Below are 14,185 nucleotides of genomic sequence, written 5' to 3'. Positions count from 1 at the left end.
AGAGACGAGATCTTATTTGCATTTGTCGCTTATCGATTTTTATTTTGACACTCGCGAACGTTCTGAATAATCTGTTAGAATTGCACACATACCCTTATCGATTATGTTTCCATAGGTCATGAGAAGTAGAGAATAAAAATTTTGATCTCACAGCGATGACGATGCGGTAACTCTTTGTAGCATTTGCAATAGCTGCTCCGTAGCTGAAGGCCTTTGTACGCAACCGTCGCTGAAACAATCGTCCATAAACTTGTTGTTGTTGTTGTTGTTGTTGTTGTTATGATGATGATGATGATGATGGTGATGATAATGATGGTGATGATGATTATTATTGTTGACGCCACAGCCTGCAGGGCAGGATGGTGGCGATGATACCGATGTGGTTGCTGATGTTGAGTTCGATGCAGCCGACGCGCATGTTGATGACGATGATGAAGGCGTCAGCGTTAATTTGGATTCTGTTTGTGAGGCAACAAAAGAAGCAAATTAGAAACGTTTGCGTTCGTTTTCTATGGACTGCCTTGCATACTATCATCGCTTTCCAGGTAGGTAACATACGAATCAGTACTGTCCGGATGATGGTGGGAGGTAATGCCAGAATCCATACTGCTGCCTGGTGGCCCACTTAATTGCTGCCCCGGCGTTGACGGATGCGGTCCCTGTTGATGAGCCTGCAACGGCGGCATACCATTCAAATCGTATCCGTGCATCTGTAAAAAAATACATATATATATGTATATGTATACGTAGGCATACGTAATAAGTAAAATTATGTTCGCATTGAAATTTCAACTAAAGCTTCGGGAGATTTAAACGCAGTTTCTGAATTCGTTTGGTTAAAAACCTTTCCAGCGTATTAACAACAATGTTATGCAGTTATTTAACTGGACATTTTAAAGTGGCGCTAATTGTCTTTTAAGTTCATATAAAGCAGGACTGGGCGAATTGCCTCTAACAGTGCCCAGCTTTAAAGGTCGTCTAGCCAGCACAGCAGTGTATTCCGTCAGTACGTACGGTGTCCATCAAACCAAATTATTAATTAATAAAAATGTGAATAGTAAATAAGAAGCAGGACCCTGGCTATGCTTTTCCTACAAAGGTGAACATAGTAAAAATTCATGCCTTCTAGCGTGAGGGTGAAGGTATTGGCAGCTTTGTGGCAATACGCATTTACGTATTTGGAATGTTCTTCCTGGACTATCCGCTCAATCATTTTTTGGACGGAGAATTTACCAAAATTGGTATCCTTTGAAATCAGGGACCATGTTGTCGAGAAGTGACGTGAGTGCTAAAGTGTTATTTTAGGCGAACATCGCGTAGGGAGGGAGGGGCTAATTAGATAGCCTACAATTTCTGTGGTCACAATCGCTTTGTATTGATTTTCTCCTTCTAATCAGAGTGGAGTCAGATTCTAGTGATTTTCAATTTGGTGGCGAATAATTTTCGTGACATTACATAGCATTGATTTATGCATTTTGATGGCGAATAATTCGCCATAATCTTCCATTGGGGTTAGGCTGTATTATTATTTTTTTTTAATATGGCCAATCACTTAGGGGATTCCCTCGTCTACGTGTATCACGGTCGTAGCTACAAAGAAGAAGGCAGGCGGAGAGAAAGATAGGCTTGTAATTGCACCATAGCGAATGTGTTCCCGTCGATAGGTGTCCTCATCCCCGTACCGTTCGCATTTGGAACAACCTACTAACTTTGATATTTTTAAGTCGAATACTGCTCGCTTTCTTAACCTGTCTCTACCTATAACATTTCGCGATCATCGCCATGGTTGCACCTTTAGGGAACATCTCCTAAGTGGCTGGCAACGCTACAAAAAAAAAAAAAAAACAAAAGCGTGATGTGATTACAACCCGCGAATACCGACTTGCCAGACGCGAGTATTATCTTATCTGCTATGCGTATAAAAAGATCGCTGTTTCTCTAAAGAGTCAGCAATACCTCAAGGTAGGTTCGTCGATCTCAAGGCAGAGACTTTTAAAAGGTTGAAGCTCCACTTTATAGCGGAACATATTGCTGTTTTTTCGAAGGCTTTCACAGCCAAAAAATGCTTATAGCTGCAATTCAAAAGTATTCCTTATGAAGACTAAACATTCTTTGGACGATCCGACAATTAGAAGCCAAATTTAGCGGAACTTTCCGAAGCCAACATATGGAGATTTTGTATTTTTTTCGTGTTTGGAAGCGAAATAAAGTATATAATGCCTTGCGTCGGCTAATCATTTTATTGAACAATGGATGCGCCAATGTCTCTACATATGATTGAGATGTCAAGTGTCTCGTATGTGGATTTTGTGAATATAATAATTCGAAGTTTACCTGATTGACTAGTTGTTGATAAGCTGGTGTTTGGGTGTTAATAGCACCGTTGCTGTCAAGGTCAGCGTGAAGAGCAAAATCTGACAAAGCTTTCCATGGCGGTTGATATGTTTGCACATCAATACCTTGTAAATTAAGTGGAGAATCATGTCTCACAGGCGAGCTGGCTATCATTGGAATACCCTGCATGGCACCATATCCTAATTTTCGACCGTCCTATCGAATAATACACATCATACATATCATATCAGATAAATTATTACTCTATTATTGCTCTATTCGACGGTTGGCTCTTACCTTTTCCAGTTGTTGTTGTTGTCTCATTTGTATTGTTTTCTTTTTATCTTTGCAACGTTTATTTTGAAACCACACTCTTATAACGCGTGGCGATAGTCCAGTCATTTCAACTAATTGCTCTTTCATAAGAGCATCAGGTCGCGGATTAGCATTGTAACAGGTTCTGTAATTAACATAATTATAAATTAATGGCATTAAATATAATTGCAATTAATTAATGTTGTTATCGTTTAATTAACCTTAGTGTGTGTAATTGCTTTTCATTGAGTACCGTTCTGACGCGGGTTGGCTTACCATCCGAAGGTCCCGAAGGCCGTTTCTCCCTAATACTTTTATGTGAGCCCGATTCGCTACCGGAATCTGGAAAAGATCAAAAACCAAAAAACTCTACATTTTAATCATATGATGACTTGAAACTTTTTTGTTAAAACCATAGAAAAAAAAAAAAAGACACAAATCAAAAACATATATGTGCTTACAAGGCTTGACAATTCAATCAAGAGCATCAGCAACAGTATTGCGAACAAGCAGTGCTAGCCATGAGTTGTTTGCAAAGTACTGATAAATTGTTGCAACTGATGCCAGCTAAAATTCCGTTTTGGTTTTCCTTTTTTTTTTTTTTTTTTTGTGTTTCTTTTAAAAGATCAAAAAGATTCCAATTGGAAAACACTTATATATATATGGTTGTAATCCAAGTATTTGCGGATAAGTTCAATTGAGTTCAAATGCATAAAATTGCGTCAAATTGCTTTCATTTGCTGAAAGTGTAAGCATTTTCATACTAACAGAGCGAAGCAGTTACTAAATTTGTCAAATATTTCTAGTAACGCATAAAAATAAGCTGAGCGAAGTATTCTCCAACTACGACAATACAACATTGATGTAAGGCAGAAAGTGTGTCGTTTAATCATAAACTAACGAGAATTGTGCATTGATCAAAAAATTACGAGAATTTTTGATTTTTCTAAAAAAAGTGTCAGAATGCATGTAAACTTTTAGGTACAGTGCTCGGTTATTTATGTACACTATTGTTTTTTACGCGAAACATATGCACGTCATTTTGCAAGGCATTTTTGTGCAAGGCATTTTTTCAAATCTTACAAATCCGATTGAAATATCAAAAGACAAACTTTCCTCTTAAATAAGTTTGGTGTAGATTTGTTGCTTAAAAATGGTGTTATATTTATTTTAATATAGTTAGTTAAGCCTTAAGAATTCGATCTGTTCGTTGAAATCAACTATGAGACAGAAGAAGCGGCAATGACTGAGGAATAGGGAATAGTATCTGGAGAACAACATGCGGTTAGATACTTTCATCCTATCGAACACGAAAAGAAAAAAATAGTCGGGAAAGGTTCCATTTTATGGGCCGAAGTAAATGGGACTTTTTTTTTATTCAATGGAGCTCCAGATATGTATGCTTGATCGAAACATGCCCGTCTCTCTGTCAGTGCAATCCTCCTGATCGCAAAAATTAAGCCGCCGGCTTTAAAACTAACAGAAATATTGGAAGTTGTTGCAAGTAGGTTGGTCTTGAAACACAGCGAAGCGTACAGTGTACACATAACGGTTTATCCAAGCAAAAATTTGCTTAGCATTCATAAGTTATGAAAGATAGAAGGCTGAAATTCTCTAAATTGGATTCATGGGGAATTCTCCTCTTCATGCAAAAAAAGACAAAAAAAAAAATTGGCCTCACTCATGCAAAGTTATAAGTGAAAATTTTCGATATAATCCCAGAATTCAAGATGGCGTGAGCTCTCAAATTTCAAGCAAACGAAATCGTAGCTTGATTTTGCCAAATTATTCACTTATGCATGGATTAGGTAGATCCTTTCAAGATGAAAACCTAAACAGACTTGTACAACTGTTTTTTTTTTTTTTTTTGTTTCTTTTATGTTAGCTTTATTTACATGATGAATATCCGACGTAATTGCACATCACGTCATGAGTTACCTTCAAAATGCTTGTTGTGTTGTGTTATAGCTTTCGATCATTGTATCGCTTTAATGACATGACACCTATTAATGAATTGTACGTTCAACTGAACTGTGTATGGAACTGTGTATATACTTCGTTGTCGTTATTGTCATAAGTAAGTACATATATTTGTATGCATGCATTACATACACCAATAAACGCTTGTTGTTACAACAATCATTCGATTGTTTATCAGTTTCAAGTTGTACAAAACTTTCGGCTTGTTTCTCTGTAGCGACATTTTCCTTGAATATGTTATGTTTGATGCGCTCTGAGAAACCGCTTTTATTTATCTAACTGGAAAAGTTGTTACTAACACGAGATTGACTGTAAGCGGGAAATGATTGATGTACGCTTCGTTAGCACAAAAATTTTAGAAAATTATTTTTAAAATTCATGGAAAATATGGATTGAATATTGTGATTGAGAATTTGTATTTGTCTACATATATATATATATATAAAATGCACACAGACTACATACAGAGCACATACAAAATTGTTTATGATTTCAAAATCGCTTACTTGATGCGATTAGGTTTAATAATTTTCTCTAGCAATTCTTCGTCTATATTAAACTCACCTGACATTGAGCCCAATTCGCTGGAATGATTATTATTGCTGAGGCTCGTATGATTATTATTATTACTACAGCTATTGTTATTGTTGCTTTCTATTGAAGAGGATGTTAGACTACTTTGTGAAGACTTCTCTAAAACGTCATGATCATCTTTACAATATAACACTCCACCGTCACGTAACGCAAATTCATCACCTGAAATTCAAAAACATATAAAAATTTATAAACAAATCAAAATTTTGTATCTCAATACTGCTATAGTAAAGTATGTCAGTATATGATATTTTCCATGATCATTAAAGGCTAATTAAGTACCATTTGTTTCATTAATATATATATATACTTTAAACGATAACTAAAATTCGACTTGAGGTCATTTCCCATGTTCCTCAAAGGGCTAATTAGTGACAAGGGTTTCTCTAATGCACTTATTATCTTAAGCGACAGCTACAATTCGCTTTAAAGACGAACACTTGTACCTCCTTACTATCATGGTAACTGGATGGGTATATTAGTGCAAACTGATAGATTTACTTGTGGTAGGAAAGTAGGAATAATTCACAGGTCAGTTTATGGGTCTCGATATCCAGTAAACTTGACTTTAATTTGAATATTTTACTCGTCAGCAATTTTACGATAAGTTTTTCATTTGATAGCAAAAAAAAAAATGCATACTCCATCGGCAGCTGTCTATAGTCTATAAAGGTTACTTATAATCGAAAAGCTAGGTGAAGAATGTTGTTAGGTGGGAACAACATGATTAAAGAAAAGTAAATTGTAAAATTAGTTTAGCAGTTAACCGAACAAGCGAAGTAATAGGCTTAAGAAAGCCACCATTGTGGCTAGGACTTTGTGCAGAAAAGGAATACAACGATCAAATGAAAGTAGAAGCACAGTGTTTCACTTCTTTTTTCATAAGTTGCTACATTTCGAAAATGTGGAAAGTTGAAGAATATGTTTTTTTTTTGGTTGTTTGTTTGCCGTGAAATTCACTGATTCGTCTTCTTTTTTCACTACTCGAAAAGAAATAAAAACTAAACTACTAACCAAAGGAGGTTAAAAGGAGGTTAACGACAATAAAAGTCTCAAAACGGTTTGCTGTATTCTCCACAAGAGTACCTTCTTACTATGCAAAGATCCCTTAGGAATATCGAAGGACATCAAATCTATACGTTGCGCTGGCGAAATTGACCAACTAAGTGTAAGCAGAAAAATACTGTCGAGCAGATGCAAATAGTAAAACGCTAACGCTAGTCATTACTTGTAATATTTATATACTTCTCCCAGCTAGATAAAATAGTTTTGGGTGAACTGGGTGAGGCTACGAAATCTGGTAGAACACTACTACTGTGTAGGCGTCAATTATCGATATAATAAAATGTATATAAATAAATACCTGGTACTAACTGTCTCGCACACGCTGAACAACGAAAGCAGTCTAAGTGAAATATTTTCGTTTTAGCACGCATCACAAAATCATTTTTGCTAAAGGCGTTGCCGCATTTATCACATTTAGCGCCAAATAGTCTGCAAATGAAAAAAAGAGAACATAATTGTATAAATCAATGAATTTAATTAATTAGATAATTTTAAGTTGCAATTTGGTCCTCATTCTTCCTATTGTAGGAACTGTGCGATATACTCACTTTTATTCTAATATTGTTAATCTGCTTAATCTGATGTAAAGAGAAGCACTTCATGCCTATACTATAAAGTGTACTTAGAAGGGTAAGATTCAGATTCGGACTTTAGTCAAAAATTTGTTAAAGCCTCTCCCTATAAATGTAAGACTATGTCGATCTATATATCATTCTATGGGTACATCTGCATGGATTTGAACTCAAGCCGAAAGATTAAGCAGATTATCATCGAGAATTTATAGTGAAGGCATGTAGAAGTCGACTGCAATAGCTTTACAAAGTACAAGAAACGTGAACTTTTTCAGAATTTGTTACCAAAAATGGTAGAACTAAAACTGAGCAGAAAATTCACGATTAATCGCTAGTTTGCCAAGACTTTTTTCGCTGTCGAAAGCTTTAGTCGAGGGTAAACAGTTCCAAGAAGCGAAAAGAGCAAGATTGCATAAAAGTTGCCGTCAACTAAATTTAAATTCAAATTCGGTTTCGTTCCTTTAGAAGTAACGCAACTTCCACGTGCTTATATGTATATGTAAGAAGAATCTTTTCATATACATTATGTTTGTATTATAATACATATACGGAGACTTGATCAAATATTTACTTATATATTTTGTTGATCAAACGTATAATCAAGTGTTAAATAATTCTTTTTTTATGATTTGATAATAAATTATTTCAATATTTACCTACCGACTGAACTTTAATTTTATAACATTTTTGTATTTCATAAGTAGACTGAATAATAATCGTCTGACTGGGCAGACGAGAAAAATTCTTAAATGAAAATTTTTAAATCAAAATAACACTATGCGGGATATCATCTTATTATATATATATATATATATATATATATATATATTTCGTTACTACACTACGGCATAACTTAAATGATAAATGTTACTTTTTATTTAACAATTTTTACGCGCTTGTTCACGCCTACGTGCGACTGCGGTCGACGTACGGCTTTTATGTGTTTTTAATAGATTGTATGCTTTAATAATTTTCGCAAATAAAAAAATTAATTTAAACAAAACATTAAAAACTGTGTTTAAAATTTTGTTGATTACATTCATCATTACCGCTTTGTAACTAATATGTTAAGCAAACAAGCATCAAATAGATAGATAGCAGCTGCTTGTACAATTGAACAGAGATGACCAATAAGTCGAAATGATATCCAAGCGATAGACGCGACTCAGCATCGATTGAATTTTGAATATTTCACTCGTGAAACGATCTACTTTTCCTGTCTCTTTTCCCCATTCAAGTTTTCAAACTTGCGAGAATCGGTCTCGACACGCTCTCAACGATAAAATGAATATCAAAAATAATAGAAGCGTAGTTGGCCACCCCAGCTATTTAAGATTCTCTACATATTATAATAATGCGGTAACAAGCTAACATATTCACTGATGTGCGAAATGAAAAGCGTCCGTTCCTTAACAAAAGAAGTTTTTCTCATCTATCATTTTTTGTCTGTTCGCTGACTATGTTCATAGCCAACACACAACCTAAGACTTTTCATTAATTTATAATGCACGTGATCGAATTTCTTTTCTTCCTTCTTTTTACGCTAGCATTGTATACGAACATATTCGTTGCCTAAAGATTGGAAACGGAAGAGATTTGTCATTCCCTGTATAGCGCTCAGGTATAAATAATGACGATAAGTTATATCTGTTGTAATGAAAGAGTTGAGCTGATTAAACCAAGTCCGCCTGTCTATGCGTCTGTCCGGCAGTCCACTTTATCTATTGATGCATCTGCCAGCCGTGCTGCATGCTTAGCGCTTGTTTCCCGATCCATATGTCCTTCGCCTTCTTATATGTCCACCTATCTCGCGGCTTATCTGTCTATCGGTCCGCCCGTCTGTTAAACTGCGAGTCCATCTGCTCGCCACCTATTTGCTGATGTCGATGTCTACCAGTTCCTCGCTTTATTTGAATGAAACTTGTTACAAAGATTTGTTTCGAGCTTCCATGAGATAGAAAGGATGATTTGACCTCAAATATGCTCACAAAATATGCAGCTTTACGATCTATAGCTCGTATCGCAGGGTAATTTTGAAAGCAAATATAAAAGTGGCTTTGAGTATTTCAAAGATTCTTTTGAAGTCAAGCATCACTTTTTTTTCGTGTTTCATGGTATGTAGGGACACCTTGCACTCTGTTGCGGTTAGTTAGGCTTACGCTAATTTTAGTTTTCCTCCACAAAGAACCACAAACGTCATTTTTCATTAGTGCACCGAAAATGAGATGGCAATGTGCTGATGGCCGTCTGTTTGGTGATACAAAGTAGGAGATCAAAATCTCAATTTCCCTTATATTCGCGCCTGAATCGATTCAATGAACCAGTTACAAGAACAATGATGCAAACGTATCTATTCATTGCTTGATTTGGCCAGATCTGCGTTTTCGCTTATCCATGACAGCGTGGGACGCTAATAATTCTCTTAATTCAGAAACGGAAAGTTAAAGCCCATTGTTTTTATGCATTCGTTTTAAAGATCATAATTCGTCTTAAGGGTATTATTTATTTAATTTTCTCTTTTTACTATTGAATGAGATAATGATGTTTCTATTGGAACACACTTACCTGACATAATCACGTTTACAGTAGGTTTTGCCATCACGCACAAAACACGTACAATTTTCATCCAGAAATTGTCGACATTCTTGACATTTCAGACAAGCTGCATGCCATTCTAAATCTGGTGCTACGCGCAGGATATATTGATCATGAATTTGCCCACCACACCCCACACAATGTGAGAGATGTTGTTTTTCTAAATAGAAAATAGAAAATAGAAAATAAAATATATATTTTAATTAAATTTATTTTATTTTAATAAACTTTTCATATTTTTGTTTTACACAATCAATCAGTGCCCATATAGCACATGAATCTTGTAATGTAATCGAGGCGTCATAATATTTTTCTTCGAAATTCAAAGTCATCATTCATTCATTGTGTTTAGAACTTTTGTCTTTACTTTCATCAATTTTTTTCGTAAAAAATTCACTTAAATAAAGCGACGAACTTAAGGTTTGTTTTACGAGCGAAATCGTGCAACAAATCGCTACAAATTTTGCATACAATCGGTTGTAGAAGAAAACGCCTCGCCAGTAATTTCCACAGCAGCTTTGAATAGAAAAAACAAAGATACTGCTCCAAATAAATATATATATTTATATATATATATATGTAATTCTGTTTTTTCTATATTAAAATTCTTTTTGATGTTTCTACATCTTTAGAAGAGTTAAAGAATTGAAAAAATTTTAAAAATTGTAGACTAAGCAGAAGTATCAAGTCATGCCAAGTTAAGAACTTACAATGATACAATGATATTAAAAATGATGTAACAAAGTAAAAAATGCCACTGGACATTTTGGCATTTAACGGATCATATAAGCAGATCTCTAGCTAGCAAACAACTCACTGGGATTTTCCCAGCGTCGGTAACAAAATCTATTCCAATTGTTAGCAAAACGGTCAGGCGGAAACCAATTGCATGTGTAGCGTAAAGCATTAGCGGCGTAATCAACACAGAAACCCGTAATCGGACGTACTGCTGGGTGAGTTTTACATGGTTGTCTCAGGGAATGAATATATTTTTGAAATTCACTTATAAGACTACGGACCGTTTCCATTGGCAATAGCTGCGGATATCATTTTTCGATTCCCGAATTTAAAGTTACCACTCCACGGAGAACGTTTTGTGTCACTTTACGATGATCTAAAAGAAAATCTCCTGGACATGTGAGAGTCAATCTTGCTAAATTTGAAAGAAACGTTTGTGAACATTCAGTCCAGCGTTGGCGTAGCTTTCTTCCAAGCGGTGGCTTACGTCTTGAAAATGACAAAATTAATGTTGATTTTGTTTTTTTTTAGAGTTCTTCGCACCAATTACTTCTAGAATTCTACAAATCAACGACAGATGATCCATAAACCTCCGAAATTGTTCAAGTGGGTATAATAGGTTTGTATGTAATGTTTTATGCGAGCGTTTTTAAGTGGATTTTGAGTCAGCTCGCGTCTATGTTTTCACTTTTACTTTCATTTCCGACAAATCAAAATTAAAAAGACTTCCTTCCATCTTGGTTGTAGGTTAAACATATTAAATTCTAACGGCCGGGGTGAGTAATGTGACTTTATCATTACTCATGCATGGAAACTAAGCTACACTGAAGGAATTAACAAGCTATAAGATTGTGTCAGCAGCTTCCGTGAGCGAGTTTATAGCGACCGAGTCGTGAAATCGCAAATTTTTTCTTCAATGACCTAGAAGTGATCACTATCCGATCTTTCTGATCGCTTATTTTCAGCAAAAATTTAGCAAATTGCTAGCTGAGATTATTGAGGAGAACATCTAGTTGGAACTGGCTATTGCCCACCAAAATTCGTAGAGCTACAAATACTCGGATAGAAAGTTGAAAATTGATCGACATACTTTTGGATGCAAGAGCTGAAACTAAAATGTTGACCCTGTTAAGCTTACAAAGCATCTTACGTTTTCATTGCTATCAGGTAGGATTTTGCCAGATCCTGTTTTCACTAAATGCCTACATATACATATATATATATATATGTTATATGTATAACGAAAACTATTAAACTTTACAAATTCGGTTCAAATGAAATATAAATTTCTCTTTTGTTAATTCTGTGCTAGCAAATAAATATATAGAAACATTGCATGCTCTACTTTTGTAGGTCCACCGGGAGAGGGTAATAAATGATAAATTGACAAAAAAAAAAAATTCAAAAATTTTCCTCTTTTCTAGGCTGTTTATTATAAATATATATAAAAAATAGTAATAATAATAAAAAAATCAATGATATCGCATACAAACAACAACAACAACGACAACAAGATAAACACTGTTATACATAATTCTTTATCTTTGCGCGTGTGTATATATATATATATATGTATGTGAATATATTTGCACATGTAATATTTTTCTTATTTTGTACATGAAGTAAATATATATGTGCATGTGTATGCTCATACACATATCCACATATACTCTAATCGTGCGATACAAATGTTACAAGTTTCAAACAATATTTTGTTCGGGGGAAAAAAAAAAAGAAAGAAATCTTTTCTAGGAAAGTTTTCAAACAACTTTGACGTATTTAACGTTGCGCGTATGAAAAGGTTTCGCATTCAGATTTATTTCTTTGCTTGACCACCGTTGTTCTTAACGCACTTCCTTGGCCTTAGTCATCCTCCGCCCAATTCTCTAATGAGAACTATTTGCAGTGTTCAAGGTACACTTACCAGCTTTCTTTCTAAAGTAAAAATCGAAGCACTTTTGTTATTCTCGTTGTCAATTAAATTTAATGGCGATCGTCTTCCTCAAAGCATTCACATTAATAGAAATGACGCAGATGCGTTCTTAAGCATAAATTCAATTTTATCCAGAATGTAATAAGCATTTGCTTTGATTTAATATGAACGAGGAAGATTTAATTTTTTTTATATTATTTGTTTAGCTGCGATGAAAGCCCTCTAATGCTTATACCGCTGCGCACGGCCTTTAAGTGTAGAGCATTCAATAATTGACCCTTACCTTACTGTAATGTTTTCATTTGCTTTGTTTTTCCATTTTTATCTGAACCTCTCCTTTTGTTTGTATATGTATGCGGGTCTTTGCTTGCCTCTATGCATATGTGTATATATATATATATATATATATGAATCTGTGAGGTAAGCATATGGATGTTCTTTGTTTTTTTTTTTTTTTTTCTTTTTTATAGAAATGTATGTGTTTATCTGTAGCATTGTTGTTGATATCATGAGTTATTTATAAAGGCGGAGCAGACAAGAAGTTTCAGTGCGTATGTACGTATGTAGCAATGTATACAATGTTTTTATATATTTTTCGTAATGCGGATTGGGGGCAGTCGAAGCTATTAAAAGCTGCTTTATATTGGATGCTTTCTTGTGTTCCTCTTTTGTTCACAATCTCCATTATTGTTGTGCTTTCGTATATATGTATGTATGTAAGTGCGTACAAAAGTGCTGAATTGCACATATAGGACAACAACAATGGCTACAATAATATTTTATATGCAAACGTATGCGTATATGTTTATATTTTGAAGTTTGTGTGTATGTGTGTGTGTGTGTGTGTGTGATAACTCAAACGTCTACTTTAAAATGTGAAGCAGGCATCCATTGCAAAAACATACAAAGGATGTCCAGCGTATAGAATAAAGCATACAGTAGTAGTAATTTAGTGGGATTGCGTGTGTTTAGTCGGTTACTTCTATCCGTAAAAGTTTGCATGCAAGTAAGCCTACAGTCGTTCGCTTTACTTTACATTAATAAAAAATCTTCCGATTTGTTAATGAAGGAGGGTTTTATCAAATCTTATCAAAGATTTTTATATCTCTCGTTCAAAGCAATAAAGCACCAAGTTTACGATTCAACACACATACTGAGCGATATTTATATATTTCTTGTCATTCTTGAATATTCATAGTTTCTTATATTTTTCGATTTTTGTTTTTATTTTTTTATTTATTTATTTATTTTTTTTGTTTGTTATACTTTTGTGCACAATTTCAGCCTTTCCGCTGTAATTCTTTTACGATTTTTATTGCGAAACATTCCAATGAGACAGATACACGCAAACCTCTAAAGGCTTATATATGAAAGTGGCTATACAACTGTAATAATTATGAAAGTCATGCGTGTATTTCATTAGGGTCGAATCTTTAACAGCTCCTACCTTAGGTGTTTTGATGGTTGTAGTTATGAGTGCGTCGGTCAGTCAGTCATCACTTCAACGTACCTATCATCCCGAAATATATTTACACTTAAGAGTAGATGTCAAATGTTGCACGTAGTTGTGCGTTACTTGAGATTGTATTTCCAAGTGTTTGCTTTTAATTTTATATTCACCTAACACTTGCCGCTATTATCATCATCTCATAGTATATCGTGGACGTGCGTATGGGCGGATCACGCTAATTTTCAAACTTCACCCATCAGCATCATGCAATGGCATATGTGCTCAGTTTTACTATCTTCAGTTAGGCAAAGTTAGACACAAAGGTTTCTTTGCTGTAGTTATATTCAAGTCCACTAAATCCACCAGATTTGATTCTTCATGCATTTTCATCCATTATTTTATATTTACCTTTCGAACGTCTCCAACAAATAGCTGTAGACGAATGCTCTACAGATCTCAATATAACAAAAGTGGGTTAGGACCCATTTTCAACGCACCAGTACTTTTGTCCTTTCCAAAACAGGAACCAAATCTATATTTCGTGCCTAGTGTCGCTAAAATAAATTTTTACATCCGATGTCTACAAAGGCTACGACTATTGATATATTA

At 34.8% G+C, this 14,185-nt stretch overlaps 1 protein-coding gene across 1 annotated transcript in view; it reads right to left on the bottom strand.

The window, feature by feature from the left end:
- Positions 1-371: 371 nt before the first annotated feature.
- Positions 372-14,185, bottom strand: part of LOC119632851 (insulin gene enhancer protein isl-1) — a 67,235-nt gene continuing 53,421 nt past the window's right edge. Inside the window, exons 2-8 of the mRNA XM_038025983.1 lie at positions 9,426-9,615; positions 6,587-6,717; positions 5,194-5,385; positions 2,871-2,991; positions 2,632-2,794; positions 2,335-2,550; positions 372-710 (exon numbers count right to left, since the gene is read on the bottom strand). Coding sequence (XP_037881911.1) covers positions 510-710; positions 2,335-2,550; positions 2,632-2,794; positions 2,871-2,991; positions 5,194-5,385; positions 6,587-6,717; positions 9,426-9,615 — 1,214 coding nt within the window. The 3' untranslated portion in view covers positions 372-509. The remainder of the gene's footprint in view (positions 711-2,334; positions 2,551-2,631; positions 2,795-2,870; positions 2,992-5,193; positions 5,386-6,586; positions 6,718-9,425; positions 9,616-14,185) is intronic.

The sequence above is a fragment of the Glossina fuscipes genome, unplaced genomic scaffold (assembly GCF_014805625.2).
Source record: "Glossina fuscipes isolate IAEA_lab_2018 unplaced genomic scaffold, Yale_Gfus_2 2, whole genome shotgun sequence".
Lineage (NCBI taxonomy): Eukaryota > Metazoa > Arthropoda > Insecta > Diptera > Glossinidae > Glossina > Glossina fuscipes.
The sequence above is the reverse complement of the archived record's forward strand: the minus strand, read 5'-3'. Positions and strand labels throughout refer to the sequence as shown.